At 36.9% G+C, this 26,508-nt stretch overlaps 1 protein-coding gene across 1 annotated transcript in view; it reads left to right on the forward strand.

Annotated features, from left to right (window-relative positions):
- SEMA5A (semaphorin 5A) overlaps positions 1–26,508 on the forward strand; it is a 281,365-nt gene that overhangs the window by 162,139 nt on the left and 92,718 nt on the right. Inside the window, exons 8-10 of the mRNA XM_054381978.1 lie at positions 1,821–2,106; positions 6,824–6,959; positions 10,435–10,639. Of these exons, the coding sequence (XP_054237953.1) occupies positions 1,821–2,106; positions 6,824–6,959; positions 10,435–10,639 (627 nt within the window). The remainder of the gene's footprint in view (positions 1–1,820; positions 2,107–6,823; positions 6,960–10,434; positions 10,640–26,508) is intronic.

Below are 26,508 nucleotides of genomic sequence, written 5' to 3' on the forward strand. Positions count from 1 at the left end.
GTGATTTGGTTCACTTTTCCTAAAGAGGAAATAAGTAAAATCTGAAACAATAATCCTTCCATGTCCATAGAATACCCCAAGGTAGCTCTCAGATTATTGTATTTCATGCAAATGAAAACGTCACAATTTGTATTCAGCAGGTCACATTTTCATCAGTTTGTAATCATTAAAGTATATGCATAGATGTTTGCAGATGGTGTATTCTTTCTCTTTTGAGTCCATAAAATACGATAACTAATTTTTATTTACACAGGTATTATGATTGCCAGTGCAACTTTAAAACATTGTGTCTTGAAAAACTGACATGAATTTTTCAATATTCTGAATGTTCGTCATATGATTTTTATTCTTCAATTCATGAAGATTGTACTCATAACTCATTATTCTTCATACTTGAGTGCTTCTTGTGCTGCCAATGTAGAGATCTTTTTCTATCAGTGGGCCTTCAGTGAGCAGCAGCATCCTCATGCCTCAAGGCAGGGCCTCCATGTTTAATGGATGTATATGATGTTTTTGTGGGTAAATCAAATTGATGTAGAGTATTTGCACAACGAAGTAGAATCTTTTTATATCAGTCTAGATATTTTTGAGATCGTTTCAAAGAGCAAGAATAACTGTGGGCTACACAAAAGTCAAACACAGGTTTCACTATTTCAGGTGGATTTTTTTTATGTCTACCTTAAGTAGGTATTACTTTAAGACCTAACCTTAGTTTGGTGGACAAATAGCCCAAGTTACACTCAGAATGCTTTTTGTTTCCTTCACAGACAGTAGCTCCTACCATGTGTAGGAGAACAATCTGAGAGTATATTACATAGAGTGAGGGAGTAAAGTACATTACAGATAAAAACAGATAAGAGCTAGGTGTGGTATGGACATAAATCAAAGTCGGATAATGAGGAAGAATGGGTTATTTATTTTCTTAGTTATCTTGGTATTCCTAAAAAGCATAGTTAAATAAACAAAAGTGCTGTCAAGAAATGTTCCCCTATTAAATTTCTTTCAAGACTAAACAAAAGGGTTTTTAAAAAAAGTTTTGTTTATTTCTCAGGGGTAGCAGTGTCCTGTAATGGTTACTTACACAAGAGGGTCTCTTCTCCAAAAATCTGTGTATCAGATTTGTCTTTCCTTTAAGAAAGGCTACATGCTTATTGTCTTTGGTATTCAGTGTTTCCTTTTTTTCTTTTTCTTGTAAGAAATATTTCCATCTGTTGCCTTCTATATTTTGTTGTACATTCTGTAATTTCTGCTGCATGTCTGTCAGTTTCTTCAATCAGTTTTTACTCACTGAAAAAAGAAAAAAAATTAAAAGCCTGTGATACTACTAAAAGCTTTGAGGTAAGGCTGAAATGTAGTTATGAAATGCTCTTGTGTAGAGTTCTCTTTTTGTTACAGCTTCGAAGCAAGTTATTAGTCATGCTCAGTTCCTGTCTGTTATTCTGCTAATCTGGAGTAATGGCATGGTGGCAAAGCAGAAACAAAATTAACACAACAGATAAATAAGAATATATTATGCCATGATGTGGAGAGGAAAGCATCACAGATACTTTTGATTGTAGACTACAGTGGGCTGGGCCAGGGCTGCCCAGCACAGTCAAGTGCAATAGATGCCCAGAGCAGAGAGTCTGTCTAGCCATGTTCATGTAGCTCAAACTCTTGGCAGGATGTAAGATCAGATTTCATGGGGCAGTTCCCTGCAAGGATAATACAAGGTGTGTTTTTCTAAACATAACGCTTGAAGGTAAACCCAACTTCCATGTTAGTATTAGTGAATATATCACAAGAATAGGATAAATAATCTTTCATTCTGTTATTTTCAGAGCCAAATTTTGTGTCATCTTATGACATTGGGAACTTTACCTACTTCTTCTTCCGGGAGAATGCAGTGGAACATGACTGTGGGAAAACAGTCTTCTCTCGTGCTGCTCGAGTGTGCAAGAATGATATTGGTGGCAAGTTTGTATTGGAGGATACTTGGACTACCTTCATGAAAGCTCGGCTGAACTGCTCTCGCCCCGGAGAAATTCCATTTTACTATAATGAACTACAGAGCACTTTCTTCCTGCCAGAATTGGACTTGATCTATGGGATTTTTACCACTAATGTGTAAGTAAATTCTGTGATGTATTTTATTTTTTTGCTATTTGTGACAGTAAAAACTAAAGCTTCTGAGCTGCTCTCTTCTGCATATGCCAGGTAAACATCATAAATTCAAACTACTGTTTTGCTCAATCCACTGTTCTCTTATGAACAAGTGCCAGTTCCAAATGTGTCCCATATGAATTGTTGAAGACTTTGAAAGAAGGAAGAATTCTTAATATTTCCTTACAAAAGGGAGCCAGTTGTGTTTAAGACTATTCAGCGAGCTTTATCATGCCTTCTTACAAACAGATTATTTTTTATTTTGCACAGTATTGTAATACATTATGTATTTATAAAATAAATATTTAGTAACTGTAGTGTGACAGGATCATGAATTCAACACGATGTAATTTGACCATGTCACGAAGAGCTCACCTTACCAAAAGTGCAAGAGGTGCTTCTATGTATTTTAAATTAATCCTAACATATACTCATGTGAGTTTGGTGGTCAAACCAAGAATTTTATCTAATTTTAACTGAACCTATTCTATCAAAAGGTAAAATTAAAAAACGTACAGTTTGGCCTTAAAAATGAAAATTTGTTAAACATTAAAACATTGGATGCACATAAAAGCTCCCTGGGCTCTAAGCTTAATATCAAGAGTTGCCTAACTTTTAGGGAAAAAGAAGTATTTGTTTCAGAAGTGTCTGTTGTTACTTTAAACATGGTAACTGGAGTTTAAACATTGCTCAGAGAGAGCAGCCTGAGCTTTGTAGCCTGGTGTTTGTGGACCACTGGATCAGAGTTTCAGATTTTGGTTTCTGATTCTCTTACCGGCTTGCAGCATTTTGCTGTGTAAGTCAGTTTTGCCTGGAATTTTTAATGGTACTTGGTCATCTAAAATGTAGATCAGTGCCCCTTACTACTTCTGAAAACATCTGCATACCTACCTTCTATAAATAGCCCTTAGCCTGGTGGAAACAGTTGCAATGCCAACAAATTATGATCCCTAAGTAGTTTAGATAGTGAGCATGACTTGGAACTTAAGCTGATTTTCATGCTTTTGGTACAGTTTTTTATTAAGATACCTAAGCATCTTCCAGACTCAGACTTGCTCCTGGTCTGACTGCTCAGGCAGTAAGCATGACAACTGAGTTGCTGCTTGCATCAGACTGTGACAATTTCTGACTTGTGACATCAGGTGATAATGTTAACCTTATTCCTGCATGGGAATCTAGTGTAGTGAATCTAAATGCTGCTTTTAAAAAGAGAATAGTAGAGACTTTGGGACTACTGGTGATAAGAAGATTTATGGTAATTTCTTCAGTAATTTTAATTTCCTTGGTCTGTTTTACTAGCTAGTTTCAGTCTTAGAAGAGAGGTATTTCTCAGATGTCATGCCCATATACGGTTCAACATGATCTATATGGATGATCAAGGAACTCCTGGTCAAAATCAAACATAAGAGGGAAGGCCACAGAGGGTGGAAGCAAGGACAGGTAACCTGGACTAATACAAGAAAATTGTTCATGAAACCAGATACCAAGTTAGGAAAATTAAAGCCCTGACAGAATTAAATCTGGCCAGGGACATTAAAATAACAAAAAAGTATTTTTCTGGAGGGATACAAGTAACCTGGTTACCAATGAAATTGAAAAGGCTGAAGTACTTTTTTACTTCACTGGTAACTGCTTGAATCACACCACTCGAGTCATAGAGAACAATGGCTGGGTCTGGAAAAATGAAGAACCACCCATTGTAAGTGCAGGTCCGCAAGTTCATGGGACCTGATGAGATACATCCATGGGTCCTGAAGGAACTGGCAGCTGAGGTTGCTAGGCCACAGGTTGGAAAAGGGGAAACGTAACCCCTATTTTTAAAAAGGGAAGTAAAGAAAACCCAGGGGACTGCAGACCAGTTAATCTCACCTCTGTGCCAAGTAAAAGCATGGAGCAGATCCTCCTGGTAATTGTGCTAAGTAAGGTCTTCTCTGTGGAGCTGCTTTTAAGTAGGTCAGTTCCTAACCTGTACTAGTGCATGGGGTTATACCTCCACTCTTGCCCTTGTTGAACTTCATGAGGTTCACCTCTGCCCAGTTTTCCAGCCTGTCCAAGTCTTGCTGAAATGCAACACAGCCTTTTGGTATATTGGCCATTCCTCCCAGTTTTGTATCATCAGCAAACTTGCTGAGGGTACACTATATCTGTTTATCCAGGTCACTGATGAACAAGACCTGTAACTGACCCCTGGGGAACACTACTAGCCACAAGCCTGCAGCTAGACTCTACACCACTGATCACAATCCTCTGTGCTCTGTCACCCTGTCAGTTCTCAATCCACCATAATGCAATCATCTATCCTATACTTCCTCTGATTACTATGAAGGCATTATGGGAGATAGTGTCAAAAGCATGATTAAATTGAGTTATACAACACTGCTCTGCCCTCATCAACCCAGCCAATCATGCCATTATAGAAGGCTATCAAGACTGGTCACGTATGATTTCCCTTTTGTCCATCCATGGTGACCACTCTTTCTAACCTTTCCCTCAACATACTTAGAGATGACATCCTGAATGAGCTGTTTCATCAGTTTTCCAGGGATGGAAAGGCTTACTGGCCTTGTAGTTTCCTGAGTCCTCCTTTTTGCCTTTCAAGGGACACTGACTTTCCTCCAGTCCTCAGGCATCTCTGCTGTTCTTCATGACCATTCAAAGGTGATGGAGTGTGTCTTAGCTCCTGCCATGGAAAGCCTGACTGGAGGAATCTGCTCCAGAAAATCCACAGGGCTTTGGCCATGGAAGGGGAAGGATACTTGCATCTTTCAGAAGGGTTGTCCTGGCAATCTGTGAATTGTGGAGTTTCCTGTGCTACAAATTACACAATTTTGAAGGCTGAGTAAGGTTATCAGGGCTGGCGTTAGCGCACCACGGCTCTTCTGAAAATACTCGCTAATGTGAGACTACCTTTTCCAAATGAAAGGATGCAGTATTTGAAACCTTGCTGCTACTTCAGTGTAGTACCTCATTGGTACTTCTACCTCAATGGCTCAGCATTTCCCCTTGTCCACCAGAGATTAACTATTCAAAGTGGAAGTAATTGCAATTGTTTGGTGGTGGGTTTTTAGATAGTTCCATTTAAATTACATTTGTTCCTGCCATCAAATATTGTCGCTTAAACCTTTGGACATTTTTTGAAATGTTGTAAAGTGAGGATTGCTTCCCTACGCTGAAGATTTATTCATGGATATCCTTACAACCCATAGGATCTACCTTTTATCCTGCAACCTGATGGTGGAGAAGCACCAGCATTTCCTGTGAAAGGGAAAAACATATTTCTTTCTGTTGATGTAACAGAATCACATATTACTGAATCCTGCTTAGCATTCTTCAATCTCGATATCTTCAGAATTGCAGTGGTTTTATTGTACCTTATTGCTTTTTCTAATATACTGTGAATATAATTTAATATACTTGTGGGAGGAAAAGTGAAGCATTTCTGTCAATAAAGATTGAGTAATAACAAACCCTCCATGCTTTATTTGTGGTTGACTGTTAAGTCCACTATAGCCACTGCTTCGTGATGAAGCTGATTTTTGTTTCTTTCAGACTATCTGAAAATCTGTAAACATGAGTCTAATGCCTTTTCAGGACTTCAAGTTCTAGAAGACATTGGTATGGTTAGTAGTATTGGACAGCTGCATTTAGTGATAGTTTATATAGGCAAGGGATTATCAAATCCAATGATAATTGATTTTGCAGAAACTGTTAGCATGAAACTTCCAAGTACTGGCATCTCTTTGAAATAGGAGTGACAAGCATAAGAGAGCAAATTACTCTTCTGTTCTGCTATTACTTCTATATATCCTAACCTTTTTTCCTGACCCCCCTGGGGTTATTTTCAATTTCTGTCATTTTGAAGTTTCTGTAGTAGGTTTTCTTCAGCCTTGTACAAATTACAGGCTAAATTATAATTAAATTAATAAATTAAGAAAAAAAAAAAAAGAATGCTGTGGATCAGTTGTCATCTGTTTTACTTGAAAAGGAGATCTGTGCAATCTCCATTACCTATTCCATTATCTCAAACTGTAGAAAGGAATAGTGCAGTTTTCCAAATTAGGAATTCTTATGGCCACTGGATTCTATTCTTTACCTTGTGCAAAATTACTTTATTGTCACACCAACAACAGGAAACTGTATGTTTTTCCTGGCTGCTGTTTGTTTCTGTTTATTCAGATAAAAGACATCTCATAAAGTATAAAGCACAGGTTATTTTCTCTTAATAGGCTTCTGGAGCTTGCATTCCTATTGCTGTACAACATCTTTTGGAAGACAGGATTTTTGCAGAATCAAAAGGGGTTTCTTAGGGTCTAGGGAGATACCATATATTGAAAATCCTTACTTCTGTTGTGCTGCCATTGGTTGTATACAAGAAACAGTAATGATATGTGTGGAATATGTGGAAGTATAGATTTGTGGTATTAGAACAGCAGCAGAAGGTAGGAAGTTTGGAGTTTTTCCCACACTAGCAATTGGCAAGATTGGCAAGAATGTTGAAAACAATGTCCATACCTAAAATCAGCACGTCACGTATCATTATCTTGAGATACCATCTCCAGGCTGACATATCTACTTTGCTGATTACTTGAAGGATTGCAGAGTTACTGCTTTTTTATTTCTTTTTCAACAAATGCATTTTAAAATGTTGTTACTTAGGTTAATGTTTATATTTCTTTTGCAGGAACAGCATAGCAGCCTCAGCAGTCTGTGTTTTCAACCTGAGTGCCATAACTCAGGCCTTTAATGGACCCTTCAAATACCAGGAAAACTCTCGCTCGACTTGGCTTCCATATCCCAATCCTAACCCTAATTTTCAGGTACAGATGTGTGGGAGAAGGACAAATAGATTACATGATTTTTTTTTTAAAGTACTGTATGCTTCATAGTTAATAAGTTATAGCCTAAGACTTTAAAAAATACCGAAAAACAAAGCAAATAAACAAATCTCTCCCCAAACTTAAAAGGTCCCCTTATTTCAACATACATAATTCTATCCTTCCACAAAACAATTTGGGTAGAAAAGCAGATGTGCTTTGAAGGGTAGAAGAAAAAAAGGCTTAACTTCAATCTTCTGTCAAAATGAAGCACTATAGTTATCTGTCCAGGTAACATTAATTTCTGACTGAAGTGTGATCAAACTGCTATTCTCTTTTACAAAAGGGAACATTGTCTGTCAGAAAAGGGTGGAGGGCTAAAGGAGGGGGGGTTTAAGCTGGAGTGGTCAGCATTTTGCATATGTCATCCACACTCTCTGAATAATCTGATTAAAAGTTGTGGGCCTCTCCTTTGAACTTGTCAGCCTCAGAGGGTATAATAATCTGTGGTTGGTTGACAGCATAAAACTAATTAGTCCAAGGTAGGTCACTCAGTGGAACTTTCTACAAATACAAAAGGGTATTTCAGGTGAGCACATATATATTATTTCCTTCTTTTGCATAGTCACCACACCTACAAGGACAATTTTAGCGAGTGTGATTCTAGCAAGGGAAACAGAAGTGAAAACAGCATTAATTCAGTGTTTAACAATAGCTTTTTCACCAAGATACTTGAATATCCTTTATCCACCTTTCAGTTTGCCTTAATCTCAATGTAATTTCACGAGTTCAGTGCTGCTCCAAAGAATAGCCTTCCCTGTTTTGTAGGAGTGGTGAGATCTTTGTAAGCATGAAATAGAATCACCCACTGAGCACTGGAGGTAGTTTTAATTACATCTTGATTTATGGAAATAAATTAAGGAAAATGACTCACTGAATTTGCTCTGAATTACAGAGCCTCATTATCTTTTCTAAGTAGTGTATGTGGTATTAGCCCCAAACCACAAGATATTATTTAGGTTACCCTTATTGCAGAAGCAGGCTATATTTGTATAGAGCTTTTTATATATTGTAGAAATATTTGTATTGTCAAAATAGGGATAGTAAGAGGGTCTGAGCAAGACTAAATTTTTGAAGGAGAAACCCTGAATAAATACCCATCTGTAAAAATCTTCTATTCCTTCTTGTATGAATGTGTTGATAACTGTTTGTGAGAGCACCCCATACAGAATGGTAAAAAGAAAGATGACAGCCTGATAGCTGTCTCTGTTGTACTGTTGGTGCTCACCTCTAAATCCCAGTCAGGACTGAGGTGTTGAAGAAATTCCTTGTGTCGATTGTCTGGATGATTTTAGTATGTCTGTTAGTTCATCCAATTTACAAGTAAAGTGCTAGTGTTAAAGATTGCAAGGTGGCCATTTACCACACAGTATTGAGGCCAATTGTCATTAACTGATTTCTAGCTGTCATTATTGATGTCCAGCTTCTGATCTTTTCCTGGTGCTATCTTTTATGCTGTTGAATTTGCTATAGATTTCTGTCTCCCTGACTTCAGCAGTGATGCATTGGGGTGGTTTGGCCCTGGCTGGGGGCCAAATGCCCACCGAAGCCGCTCTATCACTTTCCTTCTTGGATGGACAGGGGAGAGGGGAAAATATAACAAAAAGCTGGTAATAAGGTAGAAGCAATTTAATAATGCTAAGCACAAGCACAGACCGTGAACAGAAGTGAAATCAAAGAGAGATGTTATTCTCTACTTCCCATCAGCAGATGACCTTTGGTCACTCCCAGGAAGCAGGGCTCTATATGTAGCAGTTGCTTGGGAGGACAGACGCCATGGATGAATATCTCCACAATTCCTTCTTTCGCTTAGTTCTGATATCTGAGCTGATGTCATATGGCATGAAATATCCCTTTGACCAGTTTGGGTCAGCTGGCTCAGCTGTGTCCCCTCCCACCATCTTGCTCCCCCCCTCAACATACTCTTAGGGTGGGGAAATGTTGGAAAAGCACAGCCTGGTGCTCATCCAGCAGTATCCAGGACACTGGTGTGTTATCAACACCCAGCTACAGCACTGCAAAACAGCACTAGAAAGATGCTCTGAGGAGAATTAACTCCAGCTCAGCCAAACCAATATGTACATACAATAAGTTAGTCTAATGCTTAGAGCTGGGTGTAACTAATTTTTGTGACTTAATGGTGCTTTGGAGTATGTACTTTACATAGATGGTATATATTCTTTGTCTGAGTCACAAGTTTCCTTCCCAGAAATGAGGACTTTTCTTTTGTAGAGTCCATATGATAAAATATCAGAAGTTCTATCTGTTCAGTCTCAGAAGTAGATTTATCCTCAGAGTATTCACCTACTCAGGACAGAACAAGAGGCAGTGGGTGGAAGTGGAGGCATAGGAAGTTCCGTGTAAACATGAGGAAAAATTTTTCCACTGTGAAGGTGATGAAACACTGGAACAGGCTGCCCAAGGGGGTTTTGGAGTCTCCCTCTCTGGACATATTCAAAACCCACCTGGATGCACTCCTGAGTAATCTGGTATAGGTGATCCTGCTCTGTCAGGGGGGTTGGACTAGAAGATCTTTACAGATCCCTTCCAACCCCTAATATTCTGTGAATATCACAGACTCACAAAATGTTAGGGGCTTGAAGGAACCTTGATAAATATTGTGAAGTACTTACTGCTTTACTTCTCTGATGCACTTATGCATGAGTAAAGGTGGATGCTTACATATTCACGTTAAGCAGCTTTCTCTTTCGTGTCCTCAGTTAGTAGAAGACTAAACACAAAGATGTGAATATTAACTGCCACTTATATTGCTTTGTTTATTTGTGGTTGAAATTTGTGTGTGCAATTAGCAAATACTTTCCTGTAAGGAAAGAGTACAGTTTTCAGATGTAAAATGCAGTCAGTGCCATAGCTCCAATGTCTTTGTCATGGATAACATCTTATAGTTAGAGCTCCACACTGTCTAATGTTGGCTAGTAAATGTAAGGTCTGAAGAAGCCCCTAAAACTATGTGTGGTGCTTTCACCTGGGATTTCTGTCAACCCTGGCTATGGTTGAACACTGGATTTCCTTTGAAAAATTGTCTTTGGCACTTTGTCTGTGTAAATTATAAGGGAAACCACTCAGAAAATGTGAAGGTTGTTGGATGGCAGCTTTTCTCCTTCCTTCCTTGTGAACACAGGATATAGCAAAATATTACCATAGCCCACTTGTGGTGGTCAGTCTGGGGCTGTTCCATATTGTTTAGTGTTAGTCCATAGTACTTCCTCAGAAAAGCAGAGCTTCCTCAGTCACTAGGTAGACAGTCTGGTCATCACCAAAACAAGACCTGAAAGTGGAATTCCACATTGTCACTACAAGATATGCTTTTGGATTTTCAGTTTCTTGTGCTGTAAATCAGGGAGTAAATCTGTTGTTATCATTGACATATAGTATTGTTACTTTTCTGTGTTTGCAGTGTGGCACCATGGACCAGGGCTTGTATGTAAATATGACTGAGAGAAATCTTCAAGATGCTCAAAGATTCTTCTTAATGCACGAGGTTGTTCAACCAGTTATTCCAATTCCTTACTTCATGGAAGACAACAGCCGATTTTCCCATGTGGTTGTGGATGTCGTGCAGGGCAAGGACATGCTTTTCCATATCATGTATCTTGCCACAGGTATGAACTCTGCATTGCTATGATAACTGGCAAAGTTTATGAGGTCTATAATTCTAATATTCTGTGAATCAGTTACGAAATATGTGTGGTGCGCCTTGAAGAACAACTTTTCCCTGTTCTGCATTTTCTAGGTAGATGAGTGGAGCAGTTTACAATGTCTTTGTTTGTATTGTGAACTCAAATTTTGGTGTCTGTTTCCTATGCTGCTGTGAAGGTATGAAGACTACATAATCATGAGGAAGTGAAGGGTTATTAATTCTACAAATGAGTCTTCAAAACTTTCTCCTTTTTCTTTTTATGTAGTTCAGGGTACAGTCTCTCCCAAGATAAGATGGTTTAGCATCCTCTGAGATAGCAGTAGCGGGAATCGTATTTGTTATTTGCAATATTACTTCTATGTCTGACTTTTCACCTCACAAGTATTTCATTACCTTTCTATTCATTCTCATTTTTAAGTCATTCATTTTACAATTGTATATCCTCCTTTTTATTTGTCCATTTATATGTGAGCTTAGCAATGAAAGAAAACTATTCCTCTACCTAAAATTGCCGTGGTTAGAAATACTGGTTTCTTGGTTCAAAATTTCAAGCTTGTTAAAGTAGTGAGGTTGTCAGAGAACTGATTTGCAGCACAGAAACGTCCTTCTGAAATACTCTGTCGGAGTAATGTGTTTAGAGCCTCATCATATGAAACCTAGGGTGGTTCTCAAGTGCTTAGTCCTATTCATATCAGTAGGGGATAACTCATCAAAACAATGATTTGTTAATGTGCATAGTTAGTCTCACAACGAGTAGGCACCAAATACAATAAATGTAGGGAAGGAATCCATTGATCAACAAGACGGAAAAAATTCCTAATCCTATTTATTTGATCTCACTTTTAATTGAGTACACTTCAAATTTTTCATCGATTAAGTTGAAACCAAATCAATCATTTTAATTACTAAAATTCTGATTTACTAATGAAAATGTATATTCCCTATCTTATCATTTATCAAGAGCCCATATACCAAACACATTCCTTCCAATGCAAGAAGGACATGAGTAAACTGGAGCAAATTCTGTAGAGGCCAGCTTTCTGTGGAGCACCTTGCCCTAGGAGGAGAAGCTGAAAGAGCAGGCCTTGTTCATCCTAGAAGGCTTCAGTGGGAGGCATTGTAACATCCTGCAAATACCTACAGGGGGATTACACAGAGAATGAAGCCAGGATCTTCATGGTGGTGAATGGTGGGAAAACAAGAGACAACAGGCAGAGAGTTTCGGGCTGGATATTAAAAAACCCACCTTTTTCACACTGAGGATGGTCAGGTGGTAAATTGGATTTCCGAGAGAGATTGTGCAATCTCCGTCCTCAGAGGTTTTCAGAACCAGGCAGTAACCCAGACTGTGTTATATCCAGCTGTCCTTTGAACAGAATGTTGGATTTTAGACTTTCTGATGCCCCTACCAACTGAAGTTATCCTCTGCTATCATGTATGTGCAAATTGGTTGGGCTAAATTACATTTTTACTCAACAGTAGTAATAGATGTCATTGTACTTTCTGCTGCCAAAAACAAAGTACATTCATCTCTGATATAAATACAGCCAGTAAGCAATTTACACCTCGTGGTGTAAAGCAGAATAGATCCAACCCATGTTGGGTAAAATGTACTCTACATAACTTTCATAGTTATAATTCATTACAATGTTCTTACAAGAACTGTCTTTTAAATTGTACAAAGCTGGTTCAGTGAAAAGGTGGGCATATAGATTGGGTTGAATACAAATGAATGCTTAATTGTCTCTTTTACTCAAAGCAAAAATCCCATTGTTTGAAGCATATGGACAGTAGCTGAGAAAAAATTCTCTCTTCCCCCTACTCATGTTCACTTACCTACCCATCCTGCTATTGCAATGCTAATATTACAAAGGACACTATAAAAATGTAATCTAATTTCATTAAACCTCAAATAGATACAATATTACTTGAGGAGAGACTGGGAGTAAGCAAAGAAGTGCTTTCTGCTTTGTCAACAGTCTTAATTTCCTAAACCTTTGCCAAATCATCATTCTGCAAGGAGATTCTAATGTGTTAGGATTTAACAGCTACTGCTTATATCAAAAATGTGTTTTGGAAACACATCTTAATCTTTCACTGCACTGACATGTAACACAGAATGAAGGGACATATCAATGTCTGCAGATTTTGTGTTGCCTGGAGTTAGCTCAGTGCTGCTGGCTTCAGGCAGGCAGAACTCCCTGAAACAACTTTCACAGACTCTCAGAAAGGAAAGTCAAGGAAATCCTTTGAAAAAGTTCTGAACTAAAAATAATTTAAAATAAGAAGTTAAAATCAGCCCAAGCCAGAAAAAAGTCCCCTATTCCGACAACTTTTCAATAATAAATAACATTCCTTCTTCATGAGAAAAATATCCAAGCAAAATGGTGTCATATGTTAAGTATTTTGTTTCCCTCCTTTTTTCCCCTCTCATATTTTTTCTCCCTCTTATTTCTTCCTTACAATTTAAAAGCCTGGGTGTTCCATGGTTAAAACTTTTGCCAGTATCAAAAGGTTTTCAAAGCCTTTTTCAGAAAACAGGATGCTGCAACAAAAGCAAGTAGGCTTATTTAGAGGACTATCACAAAAAGTATTGATTTATTAGAATTAATAAGAAAATAATTAGGTATGGAGTCTAGTGGAGGGTATTCTGAAAACATTTTCTGGTTGCTGTCTGTTAGGAGTTCAGAAAAGGTAACATTTGCACTGTCTGAAAAGAAGCTTTAAGACAATATTTTAAGATTACTTGATGGAACCACTATCACACACCACACAACCCCACCCTCCATTTTCTCTGTTCTTCAGTCCCCTTCTGTATCCTAAGTAGAAATAGTATATGCCCAGTGGTGGTCCTTGAGTATTGGGATTTATAGCTTAGCATTGATGAAATTGGAGAATGAGTGACTTAGAAAGATCATGGAACCTGAAGAAAGTTTTATTGTTGGCAACACTGCATGCCTTTAAGGAGTGGGTTGTTCACGGAACTGAATGATTTTTTGTGTCATAAAGCCAGTTTTTATCTGACACTTAAAGATGTCTGGAGGATGTTTGAACAGGTTTTCTACTTCCCTTTCCAAGAAGTTCTAGAAAACACTTTTTTCTCCCTCTTAGGACCTCAGAATTATAAGTATCAGTGCAGAGAGTAGTAATAAAAATAATTCTGATGAAATAAATGCAGCTATGAAGAAATGGGGAGATATTTATTGGAAATGCTGTCAAAACAGTTTGTATTTCTCCTGTTTGTCTTACTAGATGGGTGCAAATTGATTCAAAGTAGTGCACAATTTGATTCCTCTATGCTTTTTATTATATTTCTATCTTCAGTACACCACACTTTCTGCTAGGGAATAACCCCAGGTCTTAACAAGAAAAAGAAGTTGTTTGTGTGTTTGCTAAAAATCTCAGATGAAATATTTCGCTGGCATACAACAGCTTCTGATCAAAGTGTGCAGCTTTCACAGTTTAATGTGCATGGTGTCATAACATATTTAGTTGGTGTGAAGTTACTGCCATTAAAATTATAAGCAAAAATATACACATACATACATTTCATATCTGGTGAGGAGAGCAACAAAGCTAAAGTTGACTGAATTTTTTCCAAGATGCTATTTTTGACTGTGTTATCTCAAGTGTATTGAGGTTATTGAAAGCAAGCTGTGAATAATTTTTACTGTTCCTTTCAGTTTCTAGAAGACCTTTAAATTACATTATAAATGAAGTTTATTATAAATAATAGTAAGATAAGATATAAATAACATATAAATATTATATAACTGATATATAAATATATATTATATAATTATTATATAATATATAAATAATATAAATATATAAATAATATATAAATATATAAATAATAGTTCATTATAAATAATAGTAATAATGATCAAAATAGATTAATTTGAGTCACAAGTCCAGTGTGAAAGTTGTAGGTAGTCTATTTGTATTTATTAATGCTTTCTATTTTACAAACAGATGTCCTGGGTGATTTGAATCTTGTGATGATATTCAGTATCATGCTGCCATCATGACAGCTTCAAAATGGAAGTGCTGGTTGAAGCGAAGTATTATAGGGCTTGAAGTTCAGGTTGTACCATGAGAGGCTTCCTGTTCCAGTTGCTGTACCAGTTTCTGGGTTGGGGTGTTGGTCTTTTGCCATGGGCAGACTGTGGGTCAGGGAGGTGGGGGAAGGTCACTGGCTTCAACTGCTGCTTCTGCATTTTGCTGTGCTTTTCTGCAAATAGGCTAAGGTAATTGTTCATTGTGTTATCTCATTTCCAGTAAAACTCTATCTCAACCAAGAGGGGTTTCTTTGTGTCACTTTCTCTCCTGTCTGTGTTGGGAGAGAGGGGCGTGTGAGAGTGGGCTATATTGACCCAGGATGACAGAGAAGCAGAGAAATCAGCATATTAATAATGGAGAGTATACACCGTGAGAGACGCCCATCACCTGGTGTAACTACTTCTGTTCTGTTCTAGCAGACAACACAGTTGCTTTGTTTCTTATGCCTTTTCCTGACAAAGGTACGCTGTGCACACCAGCAGCACTTCTGAAATTACTTCCTCATAAATTCTTATTCTTCTGGCATTATGCAATGTCGCTTTAAGAGTCTTGAAGCAAGGACAGTCATCAGTTATATGGCCATCCTAAGAGCACGATGATCTTGAACATTTATTTTTTTTCTAAATCATCAGTAACCCAAAAAATCCATAACCTTATTCTCTGCTCCTTTTGCAGTCACCACTACCTCTGAGAAAGGAAAACCCTAGCTGAGTGAATACTTTGTTTATATTATTAATCTTTCCAGGAAACATTTTGCTGAAAAGTTTGGAAAAAATATTTAAAAGATGGTTTCATCAGGGATTCATTCTAATGTTACAGAGAATGCCTGTTATATATTCCTGCTAGGATGTTTATTTTATTTTCTATGTAGAATATAAAGACAAAGAAGGATAGTGTAAGCCATAGATCTTTTACTCTGTAACTGAAACACAGAAATATTGATTTGCCACTATCTCAAGTGTTATGCCATCTATACTGGGCAAAGTGGCTTTAAAATGCTACCAAATAAGAATGGTCACATCTGAAGTCCAGGCAACATAGTTACATATTATACTATAGGGCTCTAGATAAGCAAACTCAGCATTTAAAATGTCCACTAGTACTGATTTCCCTTGACTTTATCACTGTATTTAGAGAGAAATCATAGAATCAGTCAGGGTTGGAAGGGACCACAAGGACCATCTAGCTCCAGCCCCCCTGCCATGGGCAGGGACACCTCACACTAGAAAATCATTTTTCCAGCTCCAGTTGGAGAGTGCTAAAAATGTTCCTTAATAAATACATGGCTCTAAGTAGAGCTAGTTAACTTATTCATTGACAACAATTTATGTGTGAGAATCACAGCTCTTTATTTGATTCGCAAATTACCCACCACTTATTTGTAGGGATTTTTTTGTTATTATAATCACCCCATGAATATGTCATGATTTTGATTTGTTTGTTGCTGACATTTGCTAATATAATTTGGTCATATTTTAGATAGCATGTCCATGAATTGCCTGCTGTGAGTAGATGACATTTGTATTTTCTTCTTCCCGGGGACAAATTTGAGTAAGAGAAACCCTTTTTTTCTCTTCACAAATTATCATTATGCACTTATAACTGTCCAACTCTATTGGATAAAGGCTGCAAATAAATGTCCAAAGAACACATGGTGTATGCTTTTGTGTCACAATTGGAGGTCAGAACTGCTGCAAGAAGCAGCTACTGATTAAAGAACAGCAGGCTCTGCTTGTGTGGGAACATGACCAGTGTGTGGGTCAAGGAAGGAAACATTGTGAAGAACTGGGACAAAACCTTAACCTTCCATTAAGAGACTAGATTTTCTTTAAAACAGTGACACTGATTTCCAATCCTGTTTGACTACCTTATAAACTTAGAATGGCCAAATAGCCTTTCCTTCTTCCTTTCTGTCTCTCTTTTTTTTTTTTTTGGGGGTGGGGATGTGGGGGGAGGACTGTAGTCTCTTCTTCCCAGAAGGGAAGCTCAATCTGATAACCCCTACAGTCACTCGTTATTAGATAATTCTAGTGCATGGAATGTGAAGCATCAAGTGACGGCACTCAGCGTTCTCCTACTGTCTTCATAGCTAATTTATTTTTTAGCTTTTAAGTCTATGTTCAACTCTTATGTTTTTGGTCGTGGTAGCATGCAGTGGTAGTCAACAGGCTTGGTCATAATTTTGAAAACAGCTGTTGGAATTAGCCTTATCTTGTGGCAACGTTTGACCTTTGAACCAACTGCAAAACTGTTGCTTGAGTATGTTGCAACTGTTCAAGATTCTTCCTGGGAGATGTGGGGAGGAAGCCTTCCCTTTGAAGGGACTTGGACGTATCAGCTTTTAATAAAAGTTTAGATAACTTGCCGGGTTGCTGAGCACTGTGAATATTTTTAGAGTATTCTGTAAAAGCTTTTACTTTTTAAAAGCCTTTCATTTTAAGGTGGACGTGCATGAGAGTCACTTAGTTAACTGCTGCCAACTAAAGAAGAGAAAAAAATGTCTAAACTTTATATGAAACTGTTTTGTTTTTTTTTCACCCTAAATATAAATAAATAAATAGATATTGGATCATAAGCATGATGATATGTGTACAATATTCAGTGTGAGCTGCCAGTAAAGCAAACATTAAATGAGATATTCTGCTAAACTATTTTCCTTAACATTTCTGTGATTCTTCATTCTGAGGCCTTTTCCCCAGTAAAGCTCAATAAATTCAACTATTTTCAGCTAAGCAAATACAAGTAATGCCAATACTAATCAGTGGGGATTTTTCCCCAGTTGGAGTTGTGGATTTTTTTTTTTTCACCCTGTGTTTACCCATCTCATTGGACATGGCAAATCTCCATAAGCTAATTAATTTCTCAATGAAGATACACCCTATTTATTTTGTTTTGTGACTTGTAAGAGTCATCAAAATGTGGAGATACGTTATTCCAAACACTGTGGCCTTTATGTGAAGACTTCTTTAACCTGCAGGAGGATTTACAAAAAGATAGATTAGATTCCATATGCATTTTATTGTGTCAAGTTACTGACTTTTAACATTTGGAGCAGAGACTCAATTGTCTGCAGATTCATTCTTCTATTGTTTATTTATTTTCATTTTTCCTTTCTATCCCATCAGTCTTGGAAAGTGGGTTCTATAACTGCACAGCTTAAAGAGGAATAGGCACAACCACAACCACTATGGTGGTTAGATCACTTGTCTAAGAGATAAGAGCTGATTTTTAACTAAGAAGTTGTGTGAGATTTCCTGATTATTGCCAGATGTCCTGACTCCTGGACTATCATACAAATAATACAATGCAATATGCTTATATATGTTGTGTACTAGGGCTATTACTGCTTCAATGTCCTAGAGTAGTGAGATGAACATCTGTTTTGTAGGTTCATGTCTCTATTCCCAACATTGCTTCTGTTTCTTGTTCATTCACTTCCTAATTTCCTTTGTATTTCTGAGCAAAAGCTCTGCTCTATGCTAAAATTGTTGCTGAAATTCCATGCACATCATGCTGAACTTGGACTGGATATATGTACTGTATTTAGCTATTCTAGAGACTGAGGCATTGGAGCAGGTACTATGCAAACTGCAAGTGAGTTTGAGTAGAGACTAGTCCCTGAATTACTCTAGTTGACCAAGTTTGTGATGCTTCTGGATCTGTACAGGAGTCAGTTGTCTTTCTGACACTTCCAATGAAAATAAACACATATGACTCAGTTAAGAAATCATGCAAGGTTTATTGTGGGTTGTTATCTGAGGAATAGTTTCCTCCACTTGTGCATGTAAATGCACATCTAGGCACTGCAGAATTTATTCAGTGGGAAAACACTATCATATTCATAGCATGTGTTAGGTAGTATAAGGTATTTATTATTGTGGTTCACAAAGGCAGGCAATAAAAAATAATAGAAGCAGTAAGCACTCCCTGTCTGGTCAGATCTAATCAAAATTAATACATCTCAACTGGCAGGGATCCAGCACCTGTATTTGATAGTAATTTTACCCCTTGTGGCAACCTTCAGTGTTGCTCTGTGTCAGATAGCAAGTCCTATATCATAAGAACCATTTAATTTTGTGATTAATATCTTTGTTTATTATATCCTTTGCTACTTTAGTTAGAGATTACACATTTCTTTAGAGGTGATCATTTTCACTACCTGAGAAGTCCATTCCTAGCTACTGATCAAACATTTTAGAAAGTCCCTCCAAAATTGGAATGTTTCCTCTCCCCAAGAAATTTCTGGGAAATTAATTTTGTTTGTTTGTTTCTTTCATTGTGAATTGTATTACCCGGTAGCAACCTAGTTTTATTTCTTTCTCTTTTCAGAATCCAGAATATCAGAATTATGTATCTCTTGACAGGTGTAATGTTTCCCATTCCAAACTGTAAGAACTTGTGCATCTTCTTTGCCTTAGGGCTTCAAGTTTGTGTACGTGTGTGTGATTTTTAGTAGAGTAAAAACTGAATGTTGCCAACAGGAGTGGCTGTAATTACAATATCTTGCCAAGTGGACATTCTCTAGAATAGGTGTTACTTTAACATAGCTCTCGATATCAGATCTGTTTTCTTATCATTTCACTGTCCTGAGGGAGTAAAATTTTTTCATGTTTGGGAATAATAGTGTTGTCAGTCACACTCTACCTAAATCTGAACTTCAACCTAATTTTTTCTAATTGTTGTCTGGAAGTACAAACTAGATAGCTCACTTTAAGTGCAACCTTGAGTATATCCCTAAACAATCTTTACATAATTGTTTCTTATGATAATGTGGTGATTTAGAAATTCATATACAGTAAGCCAAAATATTTGAGACCAAGTATTTGAGATCAAAGGTAATAAATATGCACAGTGTCTTTTGGCTGTAGGTTTGGTGCACCAACATGGTCTTGATATTGTGTTTCATTTTGAATCTGACGTTGAAGTACATTCCTTTTCTGAGCTAGAAGAAGATGTCCTTTTATATGCCAAGTTACTTCAGTGTGATGCAAGACAAAAAAGTGTTACACTGGCCTTCTTTGAGGTTGCTGGCTTCACGGTCATGATCCCTGTAAATATTTTTTAGTACTCAGTAACTTTATAGACACAACTTGGGTAAATAAAATGTGAATTCAAAAGGAGATTACTTCTTGGTAAAATCAAGGACTTTGTACTCAATGTTGTTATGAATCATACATTGGTCTGTATTGCCTACCTGAGATTTCCTAACACATTCACAAGGAAGAATAAGAGTGTGAGCTATTGGAGCCAGACTTGAAATCCTTGTCATTCACCTGTTTGCCAAGTCATGAGTACTTTCTGTTTCTCAATTCATTAAAGCCCTATCTTTTATGCCGTAGTTGTAACCATATCCTCATTGCTTGAACAGCGTTTCTTAAACAAATGTTAGTATTTAAAATATTGTTATGTATTTAAATTCTCACATTTTAATATAACTGGTGATAGTTATTATGGGAATGTGATATGGTAGCCTTGCCTTAAGCAAATCTGATACAATTCCATGGGATTGTCCTCTGAAATGAACACAGCAACATGAGGGACAGGTTGGTCTGGTGGTACAGGGATATGAATGATAGCAACGCTCATATGGGGTATGTAGAGCTTAAGTGTAATTCCCTTTGAATGTCAGAGTTCAAAACTGTTTTTTCCACTTCTTGAATTCTTGAGCCAAGAGAGAAGGGGCTGCTGTGGATGGGGAAGGAATATTCCCAGATCCACTCACTGACAGTGTTTTAATCTGCATGCAGTGTACAGTTCAGCTGGCTTGCAGATGCAGAAGCATAGCAGCCCACAAACCAAGTATGTAGAGAATTCAGCTAGACAGATGAAACCTTGCTCTCTACTGCAAGTACCATAAAAATATTTTTCCAGTGCCCTTTTAATTGAGCAGTAAGTTCCCTGACATTCCCTAAGGACACATGGAAGGCACCTATTGCTCGCAGGGTGTAAAATCACATCACAAAAATAACATTCATGATTTTTCTTGGCAGCAGCTAAGAATTTCTAACTTCAGTTCCACTGTCTTCGGTGTGGGTTTGTCAGCAAATCAAGCAAGTGTGCAAGAAACCAGCATTAACAAAAACAGTTTTAAATCTTCAGTAGAGAAAAATGCTTGAAGTGTCTATGCTAAATATTGTTAGGGTTACATGAAATAGTTTTACAAAATGTGAACTTTCAAGGGGTTTGTTTGTTTGTTTGGGTTTTTTTCCACTTTAGATGCTATTACTGTTCTGAATACCAGTTTTGCACATTAAGTCATAAAAGAGAGAAAGCTGGCAGTTGAACCCAGATCTCACAAGACTCCAAATTGGTTCATAAGAGAAATTTCTTTATTAAAACTTTTGTCATTGAAATTAAATTGGATTGCAAATAAAATACTGTTAAGAGATAGCACCCCATACTTAATGCTGTATGTTATATAAGTAAAAGTAACATACCACAGATTGAAATGTTAGTAAGTGGATTTTTATCAACTGTAGCCTGTTAAGGAACTGTAGCTGCTTTTGCTTGCAGGTGTCCTTAAGATACATATTACTTCTGACTAAGCTGACTGCATGAACTGTTATGGATAGATTCATCTCCAAATCAGACAAAACTTTATGAACTTGTATGTTGCTCAGTTACATCTTTAGCAAGTTGAGAATCTCTTCTAAGAGTGAAGATTGAAGTAGTAAATAAAGGTGTGCTAATGAGCACAATTCAGACAAAAAGATAAGCATTTTGAGATTGTTAAAATTGCTTCAGGGTTGTTTGGTTTTGGGGTTTGCTTGTCTTGGGTGGGGGATTTTTATTTGGAATTTTTGGTGGGTTTTGTTTGGTTTTGGTGGGTTTGGTTTGGTTTTGTTTGGGGGTTTTTGTCAGACAGGAAGAAACATCTGTATCAGATGTAGAGAGGCTGAAAATTTGCCACTAGTGTATATGAGCTTCAGTACAACAAACTGAGAAAAAAGGATGATTTGGGTTTATCTTGTTTGTGAAGGAAACAGACTAATTTGATGTGAAGGCTGAGACACGTAATTCAGCATGTCTTTTGTTGTTTAGTGTGGGGTTTTGCTTAAATCACTTGGAAAGACAAAGCTAAAAAAAAAAAAAAAAGGAAAAAAGAGATTTCAATTTTAAGGAGTTAGAAGCTTCAAGTCTGTAGACAGTCTTTTTTTAAAAGGCTCCTGACTGTGCTTTAGCTGCTAGTCGCTTTGCATTTTAGTATCTGAATTTCCCCCTAGAACCTGAAAGATTTTTCAATGAGCCTGACTGGAGCTGCATTTAAATTCTAGTTTGAGGCTTGAAACAGCCACAGAGGGATTGCACTATCTGATTCATAGGAGACCCTGGTAGTAGAAACATTAATTGTACCAATTTTTAATGTTGGACATCAAGATGTGTTCTATATTAGAGCAAGTATTTAACTGTTTGCATGGTTGTTACTGGAAGAAGCCTTTGCTGATTCGACTGCAAACTGAATGTTGCTTTTGAGACATTATAACACACAGGAATTTAGTCTACAGGGGACAGAAGCATTCTAAAGAATGCATTAGACTTAAAAAGCTTCCTCTAGATAACAATAAAGAGAGGATTCAAATGATGGTTGTCCAGATTTCCATTGACAGATACATTCCAAAACTGTATTTGAAAGCAGAAACTAATTTTTTCATTTTTCTTGGGAGGCCTGGGGATTGATGGTGAGTTCTTCAATAACTGTTGAGCTGTTTCTATCATTAATTTTCATGTTCCTTCTGTCCTGTCAGACATATGACTTAGAAGAAAGTTCCTTATTTTGGCATGACAAGTATCTAGATCAGCACTTTTTTGATTCAAAAGAGTTCTTGAATCAATATTTCTAATTCCTCTGTAGAAAGGATAGCCCATAAATATTCCCATCATAAAATAAATACAAATTAAATTTTGGCATACAGCCATGAGAACTTTCTCTAGGTGCAGAAGTACAACTGAATTTCTTTTGGAATAGCCACTAGAGCATTAAAAATTGTCCTACCTATTTCAGAAAGTATGCAAATAGATTGTGGCTAAAATTACACCTTTCATATTCTTAATAGTTGTCAAATGAGTTAAATTATCTCTCCTGTATAAAAGCCTGGGGATCTGTAATAGATACCGTTTTTGTTGACAGGCATTATCAAAGATGTATCTAATTTCAGCTTGAATTCAAATTAATTTCCAGTACTTCAGGGAAGCACATCAGTATTTACTCGAAATGTAATAGGAAAGAGGTGATAAGACAGAGTCAGAGCCAAATATAAAGAAGATAAATGTAAATTATTCTGTCTGCTTACTTTTTATAGACAATGATTCAAAACAACTGTTGTTAAGAGAATGGTTTTACCTTATCTTATCTTTTAAATGTGCTCTTCCTTTAAAACCAATTGTACCCCACCCCATACGGGAAAACGGATTATAGAAAAGGCTTTAATTATCCATGTTCTCCTGATGATTTAACTAATTTAAAATTTATTTTTAGGAAGGGCAAAAAAGGGCAGGTTTTAAATCTCATCATATTCTATGCACTACATGCATCTTTCTGACGTTACACAGATTGCTGAATCATAAGTTCTGGGCTTTCCTCCTGCAGCCTCAAACAGCTGCTGCATTAGCTGTTCCTGTGTTTTTTTTTCTGTGTTGAGCACTCTTAAGCCCTTATGCAACCTAATACTTTCTGTCATCAGAGTAATTTTCTGCTGTTGACCCAATGCACGTTCTGCTTTGCAGTAGGGCCTTCTTTCAGTTCCTATGGTGAAGGAATGCAAACACTGACACTACTTTTTTTTTTTTTCCACAGTGGCAAGATGTTTATCAGTCACTTTGCACTTTATTTGATTTTGTACTACTATATGTTCTGTACATCAATTTTATGTTTGGTATTTCAGTTTATTCTTCTGAAAGACCTCTGCCTTGGAGGCAACCTCTATACCCTTTTTTTTCCTGTTTCTATGGAGTTTAATATAAATGTTATATGGTGAATACAAATGCTGTTTATATACACATATGGATAATATTTACAATAAATTCAACATTAACAGATTTTTTTCTATAATTTCAACAGTCTTAATACTGTCTGAGTAGTTTTATTTTCCCACTGGAAAAATAATTTGTATACAGCAAATAATGCACAAAACCAATGTATAATGGACAAAATAAAAATAGCTAATGAATATAATTTTCCAAAGTCTATTTCAATTTTTGCTTCTTGAAAACATACATAGTTTATATCTGTTTCAACTGTACTTTAAAATATGTTCTCTCACATACCCATCAATTTATTTTAAACTTTTTTTTAAGCAAAACAACCTGATTATTATATTGAAAGTTTGTTAAGGTTGTAAGTGAGTCTGTTTTCACATAATATACACAGAGTAGCGTATTTCTTGCAGAAGTGGTATCTCGTTCAAGTTCAATTACAAACATCACTTGAAGCACCATATGTAGCTTTAGCTTCAATTTTTCCACTGACTGCCCCTTTTGTCTATATTGATCATGTTCTTTTACCTGCTTAAGACATCTTACTGTTCTAAACAATATTTTGTGGGAAAATTGCAAAATAGACCCAGTGACTGTTCTTAGTATATAGTATGCAATGGATTTTACTATTCCTTGAGTTTTTCTTGGTATACATGAGATTTTCAGATTTTTAAAGGCACCTTTTTGCGCTCAGGAAGTGCAGGAATAATTGCAAAGTCGTAAATACAGACCTACAACAGACTGAAGGATGTATTTGAGACTATTAAAAATTTATTTTGCTGTCAACTCATATAGTTTAGAAGGCACTGATGACTTAGTTTGCAACATGATGAAGCTGGGGACTTCTCTGAAAAACATTGACTTGGATTCTGTTTTCTGGTGCTTATTCTGTTACTTTCTGGAGATCAACCTTCTCTCCAAAGTACTACGCTAAAATACAATAAAAGGAAGATTAAATTAGTTTTTGTTTCACTATCAAACATGGCAAGAATTAAGAATGAATGTGTTTCCTTCCCAAAAAAGGAATAGGTAGCTATCTTCAACTACTCCTGCATATACTCAGTCACTCTTAAAGCAAGGATATCTGGTGTCTCTATCTATACCAGAATGTCTTGCTAATGCTCAGGATGTGAAGATGCCATTCATTCAAATTTTTAAATAGCTGTTGGATTCAGCCTTGGCATTTGTGAAGAAACTGGAACTTTCCTGTGTCTATGGCAATGTTACATCCATTAGGAAGATCTCTATTAACTGTTCTTCTTAGTTATTTCTTGGCAGACATGAACAGTTAGTTTGATTATAAAGTAAATGCTCACTTGAAAGAATTTGACAGATCTGAAAGGCTTCATGCCCCAGACCCATATTCAAGACTTACTTCTTTCCCTACTTCTCTCTTTATTTTGCTTTGCAACTTTGATACGAAAATGGCTGAACAGACAACACTTTTGAGGATGGGACTTTTACAAATGCTTTAGGAAATCTGCACTGTTTGCTGGAGGCTGGATGCATAATGTTGCACCATTGTAGTAGTAATTGAAAACACTGGAGCAAAGCACTGGGCTTTTGAAAGTGCTGATGCAATGCCTATGATTTTCCATTGTAAGGAAAAATGGTATAGCCAGTATTACATGCTAGTATAGTTCAATAGCTACATACCTTTGCTTTGTACCATAGTTGGATGTACATAGCTATCAATTCAATCTGTGTCTGTCTCAAAGTTGTAGAATAAAAACAGATTCTCAGCCTAGTCTGGGCTCCCAGGTGGTTCATGCAAAATCAGAGTCATATGCAGAGAAGATAGGTTATAGATGATGAGTTTACTGAGTCAGAGGTAGATCTCAGATAAGTTTTATTCCCTTTAATGGATTTGGATATGACCTACATTGCTGCTGTGAAGAGTAGTGTTTCCTTATGATAATCCATTGGATCTCTGGCAGTTCTTCTTCACTTAAAGTCCAGTCAATTAATACATTTCTGTATGAGTGCTAATTCTCTTGGACAACAAATGGGAAAGGAATGATTCAGGAGATGCTACAAGAAAGCAGAAAGACATGGGATGAATGAAGAATATATGCCAAGATAAGGAAGAGCAAGAGCCACAAATACTGTCCTAGGGAAGGCATTAATGCTTCAGTTCTCAAAGAATATTTTATTTAATTCTAGCAATAGTGTGCTGCTGTAACTATATTCTCTAGGTCATAGACCTGAATGTAAAAAAAAAAAAATTCTGCCCTGTACAATAAAAAAATTACTGAGAAAAGAAGCACACAATATTTAGTTTTGATCATATTCTCTTCTTCAAAGCTCCTCTTCTAAATTGAACGTGTTTGTATGCATGGGGGAAGGAGGCTTGCAGTCATGCAATTTTCTTTTATCTTAGAGGAGGTGACAGCAAGAGGCTTAGTCTGTAGATGCCAGACCTGGCACAGTGACAGGACAGAATATTAGTCTGTATGAAAAGCACATGCTGAACGCATACCTGATTTTTGTCTTACGCAGGAAAAAACTGGCAAGCCGAGTGCAATGCGTCATGAGTGATGCTGAATCTGTTGGCTACCAGTTAGACAAGTGATACGGTTGTACTAACTGATCTACAAAGTGATACTAATTCATCTACTGCTGTAAAATGATCTCACTACCTCTTTTCTTCCTCTTAATACATTTTTCCAGCTTCTGTGCTCTAAAAAATATTTTTTTTTTTCACTCAATGATTAGCTAACTCAGCTAGTTTTATTTTTCTGGGCACTTCTCAGACGATATTTTTACCTTGAAACTTGCTGTAATTATAGCTAGCAT

The sequence above is a fragment of the Indicator indicator genome, chromosome 6 (genome assembly GCF_027791375.1).
Source record: "Indicator indicator isolate 239-I01 chromosome 6, UM_Iind_1.1, whole genome shotgun sequence".
Classification (NCBI taxonomy): Eukaryota; Metazoa; Chordata; class Aves; order Piciformes; family Indicatoridae; genus Indicator; species Indicator indicator.